The 16,773-nt window shown below is 34.9% G+C and overlaps 1 protein-coding gene across 51 annotated transcripts in view; it reads left to right on the top strand.

Annotated features, from left to right (window-relative positions):
* pcdh15b (protocadherin-related 15b) overlaps positions 1–16,773 on the top strand; it is a 513,920-nt gene that overhangs the window by 411,286 nt on the left and 85,861 nt on the right. For all 51 annotated transcript variants that reach the window (XR_015944907.1, XR_015503430.2, XR_015503428.2 and 48 more), the window contains 2 exon segments: positions 2,586–2,726; positions 3,986–4,098. Coding sequence is in view for 21 of the 51 variants with exons in the window: in XM_087274983.2 (XP_087131109.1) it covers positions 2,586–2,726; positions 3,986–4,098 (254 nt within the window). In the remaining 30 variants the exon portion in view is untranslated.

Raw genomic sequence — 16,773 nt, 5'->3', positions numbered from 1 at the left:
AGACAGAAAACACCATGTCGCGAACAAAAACAAACCAGGAAAGGAGTGTGCATCCTGAGCATGCCAGGACACGTGTCTGAGCCATGTGGGAGTGCGCATTACCTCAGCATGATCAAGATGGAGCTCATGCAAAAGATAAAGACAGACAAGAACGGGAAAAGTGTGCTTGACCTAAGAAAACTCGAGCCGAGCACAACATACAAGACAAGACAGGACTAGCGTCTGGACTCCAAATGAAGAAGTAACCGGACCGAAGTGGCAGAATCCTGACAAACTATCCTAGTTAAGCCTTTAAATTGTACTTTAATCTGAATATTAGTATCTTGATACATTTCTAGTTAAATATATAGTGCTGTAATCATGGCAAAGATAAAAGAAATCAGTTATTAAAACTATTATGCTTAGAAGTGTGTTGAAAAAAATCTACTGTAAATGATCTCCTAGTAGGATAAAACACAGTATGGCATAACTCATTATGCTTTCCAATGCCCCAGGACCCCAATCCTCTCGAACGCCCTGAAGACACATGAATGAGCTGAAAAAAATCATTTGTAGTTTGATTTCGCACCAAAACGCATGCCTGGACCGCAACTATGTGTGGTGCTGTCCCCACCCGGGGGTGGATGGATGGCTTTCTCAGCATGTTCTCATGAGGACAGGCTCACCCCAAGGCTCCATTTCTCACCCGACATCACCCTCGTAATTATCTCCATCGCAGCAGGGTTACAAACCCTTCTGTCCCCCAGGCCAACGCTGCACATTGGCGCTCACAGAGTCATAACTTATGAAACACACAGTAGGAGGTGTGACTTTAGAGGAACTGAATAAAAAATGAACAAATTGAGTCTGTCAGATATTCGAAACCTGCTAAGATCGCTTAGCTTAAGGATTTGCAATAAGTTGACCAATTCCTTGAAAGATTCAGATTTAAACATGCCTGCAACTTAAAGAAACACTCTTTATTTAGAATTAAGCTTATTTTACAAGTCACCTAGCAGAGTTTAGGAGTTGAGTTTTACCATTTTTGAAACCATTCAGCCGATTTTCAGGTCTGGCGGAAGCACTTTTAGCTTAGCTTAGCTTAGCATAGATCAATGAATCGGATTAGACCATTAGCATCTCATTAAAAAATAGGAAAATAGAGTTTTTTTTTCCATAATATTTTTATTTTTCGTTTTCAGTTTGTTCACATTGAAATACAACATTTAACAAACATTTTACAACAACAATAACCTTGTTGCATTTACAAATTATACAAAATATGAATATATATATATATATATATATATATATATATATATATATATATATATATATATATATATATATATATATATATATATAAACTAAAAGCAAACAAACAAACAACAAAAAGTAAATAATAAATTAAATTAGAGTAAAACTGCTCCTCTTTTTGTCGTTAATGGTAATCTATTCAAACTTGATAATTATAATCATACTGTAAATCATAAAGTTGCTATATAGTTGATATAGCTAGGAACTATATTCCCTTTCCAGCATAATAATCAAGGAACTTTGCTGCTGTACTATACGTAGAGGATGTAACCTACGGAAGAGTCAAGCTTTAAAAAAAATACAACATTGTGTCATTACTTTGAAATGTTTTGTGTTTTGTAATTACAAAAGGATGCAATCAATTACTTTTTTTAAAAATCCCAGGATGTACTTCGAAAAAGAGTAAAGGTTTAACTCTGGCCAAACTTGCCCACTGGCCTCTGTCGATCACGGCCTCCTATCCATCCCCAAATCATAAATGGCTTCATCACTCTATCTCTTCTACACCATTCAGCTGGTAAGTGGTGTGCGGTCTGGCACAATATGGCTGCTTTCGCTTCATCCAAGTGGATGCAGCACACTGGAGGTGGATGAGGAGATTCCCCATAAAAATGTGTAAAGTGCTTTAAAAATGTGTAAAAGCACTATATAAATGTTAGATATTATAATTTTATTAAATTAATTTTTTTTTAAGTAACTCACCTAGGACTAGTCAGAGCGAGATTTTAATTTTTGGGCAAAATTATCAGAAAAGCTGTATAGTTTACAATAGGCATAATATCATAAGGAATCGCAAGTATTTTACGTTTCGTCAGTTTATTAGCGAGTTCACTCATACAAAAATATAAGATTTTTTAAAACGAGGCGTGGCACCCAACCCCACCCCTAAACTCAACAGTCATTGAGAGACGAACAACTGTACTAAATTGTATGAATGAGATCGTACAAATTCATGCAAATAAGCCACTAAATCAAAAAGTTACAAATAGTGTTGGAATATCAGACACTGTCGAACTTTTTGTGGAGTCTTGTGGAGTCTTTCAATCAATCAGTCAATCAATCAATCAATGAATCAATCAGTTATAAAAAAAATTTCATTGGAAAAATTTCAAGGAATGTTTTTTTTTGCCTTAAATATGTGTCAGTTTATATATTTATATATATATATATATATATATATATATATATATATATATATATATATATATATATATATATATATATTTAGACTGGACAATAATTTTATTTATTAATAATTTTTTAACATTTTCATTATTGTTGTCTTTTAGGGTACAGCGGCAAGTCGAGTTCACTATAAAGCGGATCTGGAGCAGTTTCCTTACAGCACTAGTATCTTTGACGTGGAGGAAAACTCAGGAAATATTTTCACCAGGGTCAATCTGAACGAGGAGCCCAACACTAAATTCAGCGTAAGTGCACAACAATCTTTTATTAATACAAGGCTTGTCAACTAGCAACCTGCAGGCCATAACTGGGCCATCAGTCATTTTTATGTGTCCTATAGACTTATATTGATGAAAACACTGCACTGCCTTATACACAACACCGCTTGCAGAATATATATGATCCTCGGTAATATATATATATTCCTCTATATATATTCTGTCTTGGCTCACCAGTTAACTAACTACACATAAACGGGGAGTAATCTCCCATTTAAGCAATGTTATTGTAAAAAATGTAATTAAACCATATTAACAAAAATAACGGTAAACAAAAGAAAGCAGGTGAAACACACTGTGTTTGATAATGAACGTGCACACGGTTAATATAGGCCTGTTAATAATCTGTTCAAAGAATAATTAAAATAAAAGCAGTTACCGCTGCTGCTTACAAAAGAATATGTGTATTTTTTTTTAATCTTGAGCTCTTCAAAACAGCAGGACTGAGTGTGCACGATCATTACTCTTTGTCCAGGCTATTTCAAAGGGAACCAATCGCACCAGTTGAGCTTCCTCTAGGCACGGTTGCTTGTTAGTAAACGGGAGAGTGCATGCTTTTTAACAGAGTGATCATCCTCTCGTTCGGTATTTACCTTCTTTCTTTTGCTCGGCCGAACACAGTTGATTTTGTCAGTCGTGCTGCTTCTCGATTTTAAGATCACATGTGCATGAATGTTGGTCCATGCTTTTAAGAAAACTACAAATTAAAAATGATTTCCAACCAGCCAAAATGGCTAGTGAAGGTGTCTGTCTAACCCGCCAGAGCTGAAATCACACATTTGGTGGGTTGGTGGGTGTTAATGTAAAGCCCTGCTAATTACCCTGACTTGCCTTATTAACCTAGTTGAGCCTTTAAATGTTACTTTACGATGAATAGTAGTATCTTTAAAAAATGTAGTGAAATATTATGTACTGTCATCATGACAACGATAAAAGAAATCAGTTATTAGAAACGAGTTATTAAAACTACTGTATTTAGAAATGTGTTGAAAACTATCTTCTTTCAAACAGAAATTGGGGGAAAAATACAGGGGGCTAATAATCCAGAACTGTAATCCAGAAATATATATATATATATATATATATATATATATATATATATATATATATATATATATATATATATATATATATATATATATATCGTTTTTGTTTTGATGTAAATATACTTTTAGTCCTCCTATTTTTTTCCCCCCTGACATCGATTTCCACCTGTTTCCAAACAGTTGGCAGTCATTGCCTATGATGACGGGGAGCCGATGAAGTTCAATAAGTCTCTGGTGGAGATCACTGTCCTGCAGCTGTCCATCATTCCTGTGTTCACACAAGAGGAGTACAGGTGAGCAAACCCTTAAAAAAAAGCTGTATGATCACCAACTGTCCTTTCATATGGCAAAATATCGATCAGAAGCTGTGGTACATATCAAAACCTCACCAGTAGGAGCTTATATGAGTGAATAGCAGTGCAAAATATAGAAATGCAGTACTTTCACACTGTCACTTGAAACTAGTTTTAAAGTTTGATATCCGGAAAGTTTGGTATTAATGAACAGCAATGCAAAATATAGAAATATTTTATTTTGTTTTATTTTATTTATTTATTTATTTTTTATTGATGACAATGAGTTCACTGCACTCAAATGGCCTCCACAGTCACCAGTTCTCTGTCTTATAGTGCACCTTTGGGATGTGGTGGAACGGGAGATTTGCATCATGGCCGACAAATCTGCAGCAACTGCGTTATGCTATCATGTCAATATGGGTCAAAATCTCTGAGGAATATTTCAAGTACCTTGTTGAATCTATGCCACAAAGGGTTAAGACAGTTCTGAAGGCAAAAGCGGGTCCAACACGGTACTAGTAAGGTGTACCTAATAAAGTGGCCAGATAGTGTATATAAAAACAAGCCCTTTTTTTCATATTCAATAGAGGGTGAACAAAAAATATGCACAATCTAAGCTCCATGGCAAAGTAGGTAGTTTTCAGGTTGTATCCTCTATAAAACCGTCAGCGTAGATTTAATCATACTCTTTATGAATATGTATAATAGCTGCAAGGTAAAGTGTTGCAAAGATGCGACGCAGTTTCATTCTCGCGGTTGTTTCCTCATAGGACATTTATACACTCCATTCGAAAGCATTACGGCTGCTTTATTAAATTACATATTTAATATATTTGACACAAGGGGTAATCAGTTCAATTCGCACGACTTCCGAGGCAAATAGCACTTGCACTTGCTTGCCTAATTTGATTTAGATCTAAAAGCATGGAAGCTTGTTTGGCTGATTTTTTTACATTTGTTTTTTTCAAAAGAAAACAGCGGATTCTGTGTCAGTAGATCTGCACTGAAAGTGATTGTATTAATGGCTTTAGAGTGAAGTGCTAGTTGCACACACGCTTTTGATGACCAGTGGGGTTAAAAATGGCTTTGATAACATCCTTATCCGTTGATTAATCAGAGCTGCAGAGACAGAGAAACATGGAGATGAAAAGGCTTGGCCGAAGGTCTGAATTAATGCTGTGTCCTACAGAGCTGCAGAAAGGTCATAGTTGATAGTAGCTGTGCGGCACACTGAGAATAGCAATAGATTTCAGACGCAGCTCTTGATTGCTGCCGCTGGACACATTAGCCAGGTGTCTGTTGCCCCTGTGTGGTGAACACACGGCTGTTTAGAGTTTGTCTGACTTCCATGGCTTTACCGGTCTAGAAAACTGCTCTGGGGGATCAACCAGAGGGATGCTTGAGTCAACCCATGTCTCTGTCTGTAATTACCTGCTCAAAGTAAAGTCTTCGGGTTGTATACATTCAATAGTGCGAGACATTGCTTTCCAAAGCAAGAGACACTGTTTCTGTTGCCAATGTTTACGAAAATACTACCTCAAATCATGAGACTTGTTAAAGGGTTAGTTCACTCAAAAATTAATTGGTTGGTTGGTTGGTTAGTTGATTGATTGATTGATTGATTAATTGATTAATTGATTGATTGATTGATTGATTGATTGATTGATTGATTGATTGATTGATTGATTGATTGATTGATTGATTGATTGATTGATTGATTGATTGATTGATTGATTGATTGATTGATTGATTGATTGATTGATTGAAGGGTTGGTTGGTTGGTTGGTTGGTTGGTTGGTTGGTTGGTTGGTTGGTTGGTTGGTTGGTTGGTTGGTCGGTTGGTCGGTCGATTGGTTAGTCGGTCGATTGGTTGGTTGGTTGGTTGGTAGGTTTAATGGTTGGTTAAATGGTAGGTTTAATGGTTGGTTGAATGGTTGGGTGATTGGTTTGTTTATTGTATGGTTGGTTTGTTGAATGGCTGATTGGTTGGATGTTTGATCAATTGGTGAATTGGTTGGTTGGTTGATCAATTAGTGAATTGGTTGGTTGGTTGATTGTTTGGTTGGCTGTTTGGTTGCCTAATTGAATGGTTGAAAAGTATTGTATTGAAAAATACAATTAAAAACTCCTCCACACCCCAAACCTCATCATTTTTTTGCTTCCATTTAAAAGTAAGCATACAATAATAATTTATTAGTGGACAATATATTCAATTAGCCTAATTTATGATCTAACATTAATCTAACAATATAGTTGCTTTATTCATCTTTAGAATACAAATAAATATATTTTAAATGATATCCTGGAGCTCTCTGGCACCATAGACAGCAATTTATGACAATGTTCAAAGTCCAGAAAAGGAACCAAAAATATTTGTTAAACATTTCTTGTGGCTTCAGTGCTTCAGTTGTAATCATACAAAGCTCCAAGAATACTTTTATGTGACAGAAAAAAAAACAAAGTAATCTCACGGCAATTTGTAACTTTTTTTTAATTGGCTAATTTGTTTATTTACATACAATTTGCTCATTACTCAATGAGTGTTAGGTTGAGTGGTATGTTTGGGGGCACACCTACTTTTAAAAAATATACTTTTTTATAGGAATGAAATTCATATGTATAATGTTTTTGTGGACAATACATAAAACAGTTTCCTTGAGAGATCTTGCTGAAAAAACTATGCATTTCCTTGATAAGTGAGCTCAAGAGCAATGCAGAGTTATGGGCAAAAACAACAGAAAACACTTTATTATATGTGAATTTTAAATTATCTATTTATGTATTCCCTTGGTGTCAAACCTATGTGACCTTGCTGCCTTTGCTAGAACAGAGTCTGAGCTTATAGGGAAGCTACAGTTTTAGAGAGGTTTTGGACAAAAATAACATGCTTTAATCTGCAGCAAGTTTTATTGCATTCAAGGCTAACGCTGTTTTTAAACAATTTATGCATTCCCTGACCAGAGCTCTTGCAGTACTAGTGTTATCCTGATCTGTTTGAGCTACAGGAAAGTTAAAGTTTTAGAGGGGTTTTGGGGGGTGAAAAAAGGAAAAATAAGAGTTTCACCCAAAGTGACTTTTGTTGTATTCAAGGTGAACACTGTTTTGCTGGGTTTTAAATGTTTGAGGGGAAAAACAAAAAGCAAGACCATTTTTATCTGAGGGAAGGAAGGAATTAAACCCATGACCTTGTCATTTGTTGAATTGTTTACAGTGTGAAGAGTAACTGGTCTAGGAAGAATTTGAGAGAACGTCCTGACAGCTGCATGTTTGCTTATCCAAGGGTTTTGAGAAGAACTGGGATATTTTAACAATGGAATACAGTCATATGCAACCGTATAGCAACACAGCCACATCATAACAATATGAAAACCTGCTGGTGGTTGGTTGGTTGGTTGGTTGGTTAGTTGGTTGAATGAATGGTTGAGACTGGCTGGCTGGCTGATTGGTTGGTTGATTGATTGATTGATTGATTGATTGATTGAGGTTGGTTCGTTGGTTGTTTGGTTGGTTGGTAGATTGATCGATCGATTAAATGGTTTGTTGGTTGGTTGGTTTGTTGGTAGAATGATTGATATTGGTTGGTTGGTTGGTTGGTTGGTTGTTAGGATGATTGAATAGTTGGTTGGTTGGTTCGTAAGTTGATTAAATGGTTGGTTGGTTGGTTGGTTGGTTGGTTGGTTGGTTGGTTGGTTGGTTGGTTGGTTGGTTGGTTGGTTGGAAGATTGATTGATTGATTGATTGATTGATTGATTGATTGATTGATTGATTGATTGATTGATTGATTGATTGATTGGATCATATTAAAAAAATACAAGTCTAGCCTGTCAGTTTCACCTTAATGTTATATTCTTTTGCATTTCATTTAGTTTAAGGATGCCCCTCCAAAAGCAATTTTCACCACATAAAAACAAAGCATATTTGGTGGTGAAGAGAAGGGTTAAGTTGTTGTATTAAAGGGTAATTAGGTTAAAACACTGCATTTTTGTTGCTTTTTTGCAAGTAGCCATACATACATTCTATTTGTTCGTTTGTTTGTTTCGTTTTTGCCTTTCTAAAATGTGTATCCTGTGGATTTTAGCACTGTTTATCTGATAAAAATGCTTAATGAATCTCTCTGACTCTGCTAAATCCCCAGCCAAACACCCTGCCAGTTCTGTTTTCCATTTTGATGATTACACCCATCATTACTATTTTTATGCTTTCCTTCTGAATGGCTTTTTAGCGTCAATTTAGTTTTGACTTCATTCATGTGGTAAGGAAAAGCATGTTCGTTTCAAACATTGTTTGGACTTTAGAAATGTATAAACCACTGTATAATTGAAAGTCATAGTTAAAGGTAATCATTTTCAAAAACTTTTCTTAATTAATTCAGAAAGAAATAAAATATAATCAGCAGCGGACATTTTTTGTTTTAGGTGCTTCAGCGGAGTAGCATATTGATTGAATCTTACAGTGCTGTCACATCTGAGCTAAAATAAACCCAAAATAGTAATGAAATGTCTGTCCATCATCTACCTAAAGCTAACAGTCTGGGATTGAGTGAACTGGCCATGTATGGTAAAAAAGCACAGGCTGTTCCAGCAGTTGGAAATTATTAGTAATTTAGTAAAGAGGACATCATGAAAGCACCCTTTGGGCCTGGATCCGCAAGAATGAGTTTAATTACCATGAATTGTTCAGTGGTGTATAATGGTCATTGATAATTAGAGGGTGGTTTGCAAATGTTTAAATTGGATATTACATGCCTTGAGTGCTATTTCTTTTTAGTTTCTGCCATCAAAACAGTTTTACCTCACATCACATGCACTCGTGTAAGTCTACATTCACAATGTTCATGTAGTTTTATGTGATGCTACACCTATAATGGGCAGCTGGAGAACAAAAAGAAATTTTCTCAGCTCCACACTATACCAAATTTGATTGTATATTTTTTTGGATTATTTCAACTTGTTTGTTTAGATAATCAAGTTTCAAAGGAATAGTTCACCAACAGTTTAAATGACAATTATATTTGCCTCATACTTGTTAAAAACCTGTTTTAATGTCTTCTGACCCCAGATTAATAAAGGCACTAAGCTGGAAAAAAATTATGAATTTGTATTAATTAGAAGGATCTCTTTCATATATTTTAATATGATTTCCTCACCCCCAATAAGGAGTATGATTAGGGGGTTTAGGGGCATGGCTTCTATTAAAAAAAAATTCATATGAATTAAATGACAATTAGCCACTTTTCTGCCAATTCATAAATGGTATGGGGATGGTTAGGAGGCCATGATGGACAAAGGCCAGTGGGCAAATTTGGCCAAGATGCCGGGGTTAAAGCCATACTCTTTTTCGAAGGACGATTTTTAATGATCACAGAGAGTCAAGACCTTGGTTTTAACGTCTAATTCGAAAGACGGCACTCTCTGAGCTGCACTATACTGGGGCATAAGGACTCACACAGACCGCAGGTTGAGTGCCCGCTCCTGGTATCACTAACACTTCCGGCAGCAGCCTAGTCTTCCCTTGTCGTCTACCATCCAGGTACTGACCAGTTGCAGCCTTGCTTAGCTTGAGAGTTGCAGATAGCTAGGTGCCAGTTAGCATAATATGGTTATGTTTCCTCATGAGATCGGGCTAAATATACACACATTTAGGAAAAGTTAGGGTACTGTAAGTTATATAGGTTATATTTTAGCAAAGTTTTTAAATTACGCATTTTTTAAAATGATCAAAACGGCTGCCTCAGTAGTATTAATGTTAAATGTCCCTTTTTACCTTTTTGTTTGGACTTCAAAATCTTCATAAGACTGAAAACTGAATAGTTACTTAATTTATTTTCCTCCCTCTGCGATTGCTTTAGAATCAGCATTCATTTAATTGGTTCCCACAATAGGATTTCCAGTGTGAAACTATTTACAGATTCAGAATCTATTTAGGTGGGGGGGGGGGGGGGGGGGGGTGGCACAGTGGCTCAGTGATTAGCACTGTCACCTCACAGCAACAATGTTCCTCGTTCGAGTCCCGGCTGGACCAAGAGGTGTTTCTGTGTGGTTTGCATGCTCTCCTCGTGTTCGCGTGGGTTTCCTCCGGCTGCTCTGGTTTCCCCCACAGTCCAAAGACATGCCCTATAGGTGATTTGGATAAACTAAACTGACCAAAGTGTATAAGTGTGTGCAAGAATGAGTGTATGGGTGTTTCCCAGTACATAGTTGCAGCCGCAATAGCATCCGCTGTGTAAAATATATGCTGGAATAGTTGGCAGTTTATTCCGCTGTGGCGACCTCTGAAATAAATAGAGGAGAACAAACGAATGAATGAATCTATTTAGCCTTCACACAAGGTTGGGGTCACCTACACTAGTATGTCTTTTTCTCTGTGGCAAGAGTCTCTGGGTATGTGGATCATGCGTCTCCCTTCATCACTTCTGAAGCTGGAGTGCAGATTGGGATCCTCTTTCAGCAGCTTCATTTGGCAGTGAACGAGCAACACTTGAGCCCCTGCTGAACCCAAGCATGATTAGTTTCTGTGGGTAAAGTCATGTGGACAGCTCTAGAGTTCCTCTCTTGACAGAAACAAATGAACTTCTTCTTCAAGTAGAAGATTTGCGAACAAAACCCTGCGCCTCAGTGCAGCTCAGGAGCATTTGGCTCACGGGTCGAGAGTTTGGTTTGGATTGCTGACTGGCGATTATATCCCTCCATCTGAAGTGCAGCGTGTTGCTGTCATGTGATCCTGTGATCTGTCTTTTCATCCTGTGGACAGCTGAGAAACTAGTATACATTTATTCATTTTCTTTTCGGCTTAGAGCCTTTATTAATCAGGGGTCGCCACAGCGGAATGAACCGCCAACTTATCCAGCATATGTTTTAGCATGTCTTTGGACTTGTAGGGGAAAACCAGAGCCGCCAGAACAAATTCACGTGAACACGAGGAGAGCCTGCAAACTCCACACAGAAATGCTAACAACTGACCCAGCTGAGGCTTGAACCAGCAACTTTCTTGCTGTAAAGCGACAGCATAACCCACTGCGCCACCTGAAATTGATATGTAACTAAGTTGCAATGTTTGAACCATTGGGTGCATGTAGTCCTCCAGAATGGTTTGGTAGTACTTTGCAGTGACGCATCCCTCTAGCACAAATATTGGGCCTAGGGAAGGCCATTAACCAACCATCACTGAATGCTTCACATTGGGCATGCAACAGTCTGGGAGAGCCTCTTTGGGGCTTCTCCACACCATAACTCTCCTGGATATGGGAAAGACAGTAAAGGTAGACTCTTCAGAGAACAGTACATGTTTCACATTGTCCACAGCCCAAGATTTTCACTGCTGACATTATTGAAACCTACGTTTGGCATTAACAGGAGTGACCAAAGCTCCCGACAAACCGTTTTGGTGGAAACAGGAGAATTGAGGTGCACATGTAATTCTGCAGTGCGTTGGGCAGCTGTGGTTTTAAGTTTTTTTTGGATACAATGCCAGTTAGCTCCACAATTAATTCTGTTGGATGTGGTTTGTCCTTTTTGGGTGTATGCTGACATGACTCTTTATGCTTTGGTTCTTGATACATCACAAAGACTTGCTCTGCTCTTACTGGTGGAATGTGCATCAATGAAGATTAGCCACCAGGCTAGTCAGATTTAGCTATGAAACCTTCAACACTAAATTGGCCAGTGTTTCAGCTTTATAGCTTAACCCCTGTATGTGTAGGCACTGGTGGGAGGTGTACGTTGGCTCGAGGCCGCAGGCCGAGTTCCTTAGTGTCCTACCAGTTACGATATACAATCATATTGCACTGCTACTTGCAAGATATTGTGTTTATACAACAGTTCGATGACATAATCGTGTAAAGTTTTTTTTGTGTGTATTTATTAACAGAATATTTGGAAACAAATTATTTTATTTTATTTTATTTTAAAATAATTGCCTATTTTAGTTTATTTTGTTTTATTTTATTTTATTTTAAAATAAGTGCCTATTTTATTTTATTTTAAAATGAGTGCCTATTTTATTTTATTTTAAAATGAGTGCCTATTTTAGTTTATTTTAAAATGAGTGCCTATATTAGTTTATTTTAAAATGAGTGCCTATTTTAGTTTATTTTAAAATGAGTGCCTATTTTAGTTTATTTTAAAATGAGTGCCTATATTAGTTTATTTTAAAATGAGTGCCTATTTTATTTTATTTTAAAATGAGTGCCTATTTTAGTTTATTTTAAAATGAGTGCCTGTATTAGTTTATTTTAAATTGAGTGCCTATTTTAGTTTATTTTGTTTTATTTTATTTTAAAATGAGTGCCTATTTTATTTTATTTTAAAATAAGTGGCTATTTTATTGTTTTATTTTATTTTGTTTTAAATTGAGTGCCTATTTTAGTTTATTTTGTTTTATTTTATTTTAAAATGAGTGCCTATTTTATTTTATTTTAAAATGAGTGCCTATTTTAGTTTATTTTAAAATGAGTGCCTGTATTAGTTTATTTTAAATTGAGTGCCTATTTTAGTTTATTTTGTTTTATTTTATTTTAAAATGAGTGCCTATTTTATTTTATTTTAAAATAAGTGGCTATTTTATTGTTTTATTTTATTTTGTTTTAAAATGACTGACTATTTTATTTTAATATGACTGCATATTTTATTTTATTAAAAAAATGTATTTACTAGCAAAAATTACTACCTATTTAATTTTAATTTTAATAAAATTTAATTTAATTAAATTAATTAATTGTATTTTATTGTATTTTATTTTATTTTATTATTTTATTTCATTTCATTTAATTTCATTTTATTTTATTTTATTTGGAAACAGCACCCTGTTCCTCAACACTGCTTAGAAGCGTTTGCTTCACAGGTGGAGAACGCACCAATGTGCGAAGTTGTGAGACTTTAGTTCAGTTTGGAGTGGCTGCTGGCGATTACATCCCTGAATCTGAACTTCAAGTCATTGTACAGTGTGTCGCTTTCATGTGAACTGAAGCATCGCATTGCTGAATGTAATCTGCCATGAATTGCTGCGTCGGGACTCCAATTATCCACACGAAGAGCTCTTTTTTTTTATCAGGCCCTGTCGTCTCCACATCCAGGCCTGCAGAGGTAATGAAAGCTTTTGGCCTGCGCTGTTGGAGTCCCATCTCTGCTGCACCTGCAGGATTAGTATGCAGACGCCGCTGGTCCCTTTGTGCCGTCCCACCAGCTCAGGGTCAGACAAACAAGCACACCATTAGCACAGCGCTCCTTATTAACATGTCGCTGCTGTCGGTTACAGAGCGCCGCACTGGCACGCTGGCATTACACTTCAGAATTTAAAAAAAAGCAAACATTAAGAAAACGAAGGAAATCTGTTTTGATCACAAGTGTATTGTTGATCATTTGCCAGTATGTGTTCTTCTTCAAGAAATTACTAAGGTACATGCAGATGTACATGGGAAAAAAGCTCTACTTTTTGCGAAGATTGCGGTTCAATGAAATTGATAAGAAAATCATATTTTCTATTAGTCCGTATTTGAGTAAATAATAATTAACAAAATAATTATTTTTAATAAAAATTATTTTTACCAGCAAATGCCATTGAAATGACTACCTATTTTATTTTATTTTAATAAACATTAAGAAAGGCAGTCATTTTAAAATAAAATAAAATAAGCAGTTTTTTTAATTAACATAAAATAGTCTATACTTCTAGAATAAAATAAAATAACATAAAATAGTCAGTAATTTTAAAATTAAATAACATAAAGTAGACAATATTTTTTTAAATAAAACAAATTAACATAAAATAGGCAGTCATTTTAAAATAAAATAACATTACATAATATAGGCAGTCATTTTAATTAAAATAAAATAAAAATAGGCAGTCATTTTAAAAATAAAATAAAAATAGGCAGTCATTTTAAAATAAAATAAAATTGTCAATACTTTTAAAATAAAACAAAATAGGCAATAATTTTAAAATTAATTTAAAACAAATATACTGTGTATTTTAATTTATTTAATTTAAAAATCACTGTCATTTTAAAATAAAACAAAATAAAATTGGCAATACTTTAAAAAAAATAAATAAAAATAAAATAGGCAGTAATTTTAACATTTTAAATTATAAAAAAAATTATGTATATATATATATATATATATATATATATATATATATATATATATATAATATAATTTTATTTTATTTACCAGCCAAAGCCATTGAAAATACTACCAATTTTTGTCACCACAGCGGTAAAAACCGCCAACTTATCCAGCATATGTTTTACGCAGCGGATGACTTTCCAGCTGCAACCCATCACTGGGAAACACCCATGCACACTCATTCACACACATACACTACGGACAATTTAGCCTGCCCAATTCACCTGTACCACATGTTTTTGGACTTGTGGGGGAAACCGGTGCACCCGGAGGAAACCCACGCCAACACAGGGAGAACATGCAAACTCCACTCAGAAATGAGGCGATTGTGCTACCCACTGTGCCACCGTGACGCCCTTTATTTTATTTTAAAATGACTGCCTATTTTATTTTAGTTTATTTAATGCTGAAATGCCACCTCATGAGTCTACTAAAAAGGTCCTCCCTTAGGGAACAGCAAAGTATACAACATCAACATATTGGATGAAAGTAAGGTCATTTATTTTCTTTTTATTTAGTATTTTTTGATTGTTTGGTTGTTTAACGATGTAGCATAATGATGTTGTTAGCATACAGTACCCATCAACATCAGGTAATTTAGGACTGGGAAAATAACATGTCATCACCTCAGATTTGATTGCTCTTCTGTTGTGTTATGTTGTGTATTATCATTTTTGATTTGGACATAGGTGATATTTGCGTGGGTGAATGTTGGATGCATTTCTTTCAGCTGTTGTTTTGGATACTGGATTGTTTAGTCTTTGCTGGATAACAATTGAAGAGAAGAATTTAGTTGGATCAGATCTGGATATCCTTTGTTAAGATTATGTATTATCATTTAAAAGCATTCATTTTGATGTTCAGGAGATTTTGATTCTGCTTTGTTGGTGGTCTTTAAGTGGGCGAATTTTGGATGCTTGTCATTCAGGTGTTGGTGAAAATACAGGAGGCTTTAGCTGGTGCTGGCTAATAATTCAAAAAGATTTTTACTTTGCTGTGAAATTTTAATTGCTTCCTGTTTGTGTGTGTGTGTGTGTGTGTGTGTGTGTGTGTGTGTGTGTGTGTGTGTGTGTGTGTGTGTGTGTGTGTGTGTGTGCGTGTGCGTGTGCGTGTGTGTGTTTAAGAGTTATTTGTAAAAACAGAAATCATAAGTTTCCATTTTTTTTAACAGAAGTCAGTTTTTTTCCTGTAACTTAAGCAACTATTTACATTAAAAACATTTACATTTTCATATTTTACATTTTCATAATAATGATAATAATATAATATGAATACATTTCAAAGGGGAGCATCTACAGCTATACATCTGATGTTAATCACAAGTATGTTCATCTAAAACACAGTACATACTTTAGAGCTCATCTTTATTTTTATATTGAAATTATATTTCATTTAAATTATTTATATATATATATATATATATATATATATATATATATATATATATATATATATATATATATATATATATATATATATATATATATTATATACACAGTTGAAGTCAGAATTATTAGCCCCCTTCGATTTTTTTTCTTCTTTTTTAAATATTTTCCGAATGATGTTTAACAGTGCAAGGAAATTTTCACAGTATGTCTGATAATATTTTTTCTTCTGGAGAAAGTCTTATTTGTTTTATTTCGGCTAGAATAAAAGCAGCTTTTAATTTTTTAAACACCATTTTAGGGACAAAATTATTATTAAGCTATATTTTTTCTCGATTGTCTACAGAACAAACCATCATTATGCAATAACTTGCCTAATAACCCTAACCTGCCTAGTTAACCTAATTAACCTAGTTAAGCCTTTAAATGTCATTTTAAGCTGTCTAGAAGTATCTTGAATAATATCTAGTAAAATATTATTTGCAGTCATGATGGTAAAGGTAAAATAAATCAGTTGTTAGAAATGAGTTATTAAAACTATTATGTTTAGAAATGTGTAGAAAAAATCTGCTCTCTGTTAAACAGAAATTGGGTAAAAAATAAACAAGCAGTCTAATAATTCAAGCGGGCTAATAATTCTGACTTTAACTCTACATACAGTTGAAATTTGAATTATTCGCTCCCCTTTTTAATTTTTTCCCCAATTTCTGTTTAATGGAGAGCAGATTTTTCAACACATTTCTAAACAAAATAGTTTTAATAACTCATTTCTAATGACTGATTTATTTTATCTTTACCATGATGACAGCACATAATATTAAACTAGATATTTAGTAGACAAGACACCTATATTTAGCTTAAAGTGACATTTAAAGGCTTAACTAGGTTAATTAGGTTAACTAGGCAGGTTAGGGTAATTAGGCAAGTTATTGTATAATGATGGTTTGTTCTGTAGACAATCGAGAAAAAAATATAGCTTAAAGGGGCTAATAATTGTGTCCCTAAAATGGTGTCCGAAATGTCCTTTGGAAGCCCAAATACAGAAACAGAAGAAGCTGGAAAACCAGCGTTTGGACGGCATTTTAGCTTTCTCTGCTGAAAAACTACAGCACCTCTGACCATGCCCCGTGTGTGCGTGTAACCCGTGGGTTTATGACATCATTAAC

The sequence above is a fragment of the Danio rerio genome, chromosome 12, assembly GCF_052040795.2.
Source record: "Danio rerio strain M-AB ecotype USA chromosome 12, GRCz13ab, whole genome shotgun sequence".
In the NCBI taxonomy this organism is placed as follows: Eukaryota; Metazoa; Chordata; class Actinopteri; order Cypriniformes; family Danionidae; genus Danio; species Danio rerio.
The sequence above is the reverse complement of the archived record's forward strand: the minus strand, read 5'-3'. Positions and strand labels throughout refer to the sequence as shown.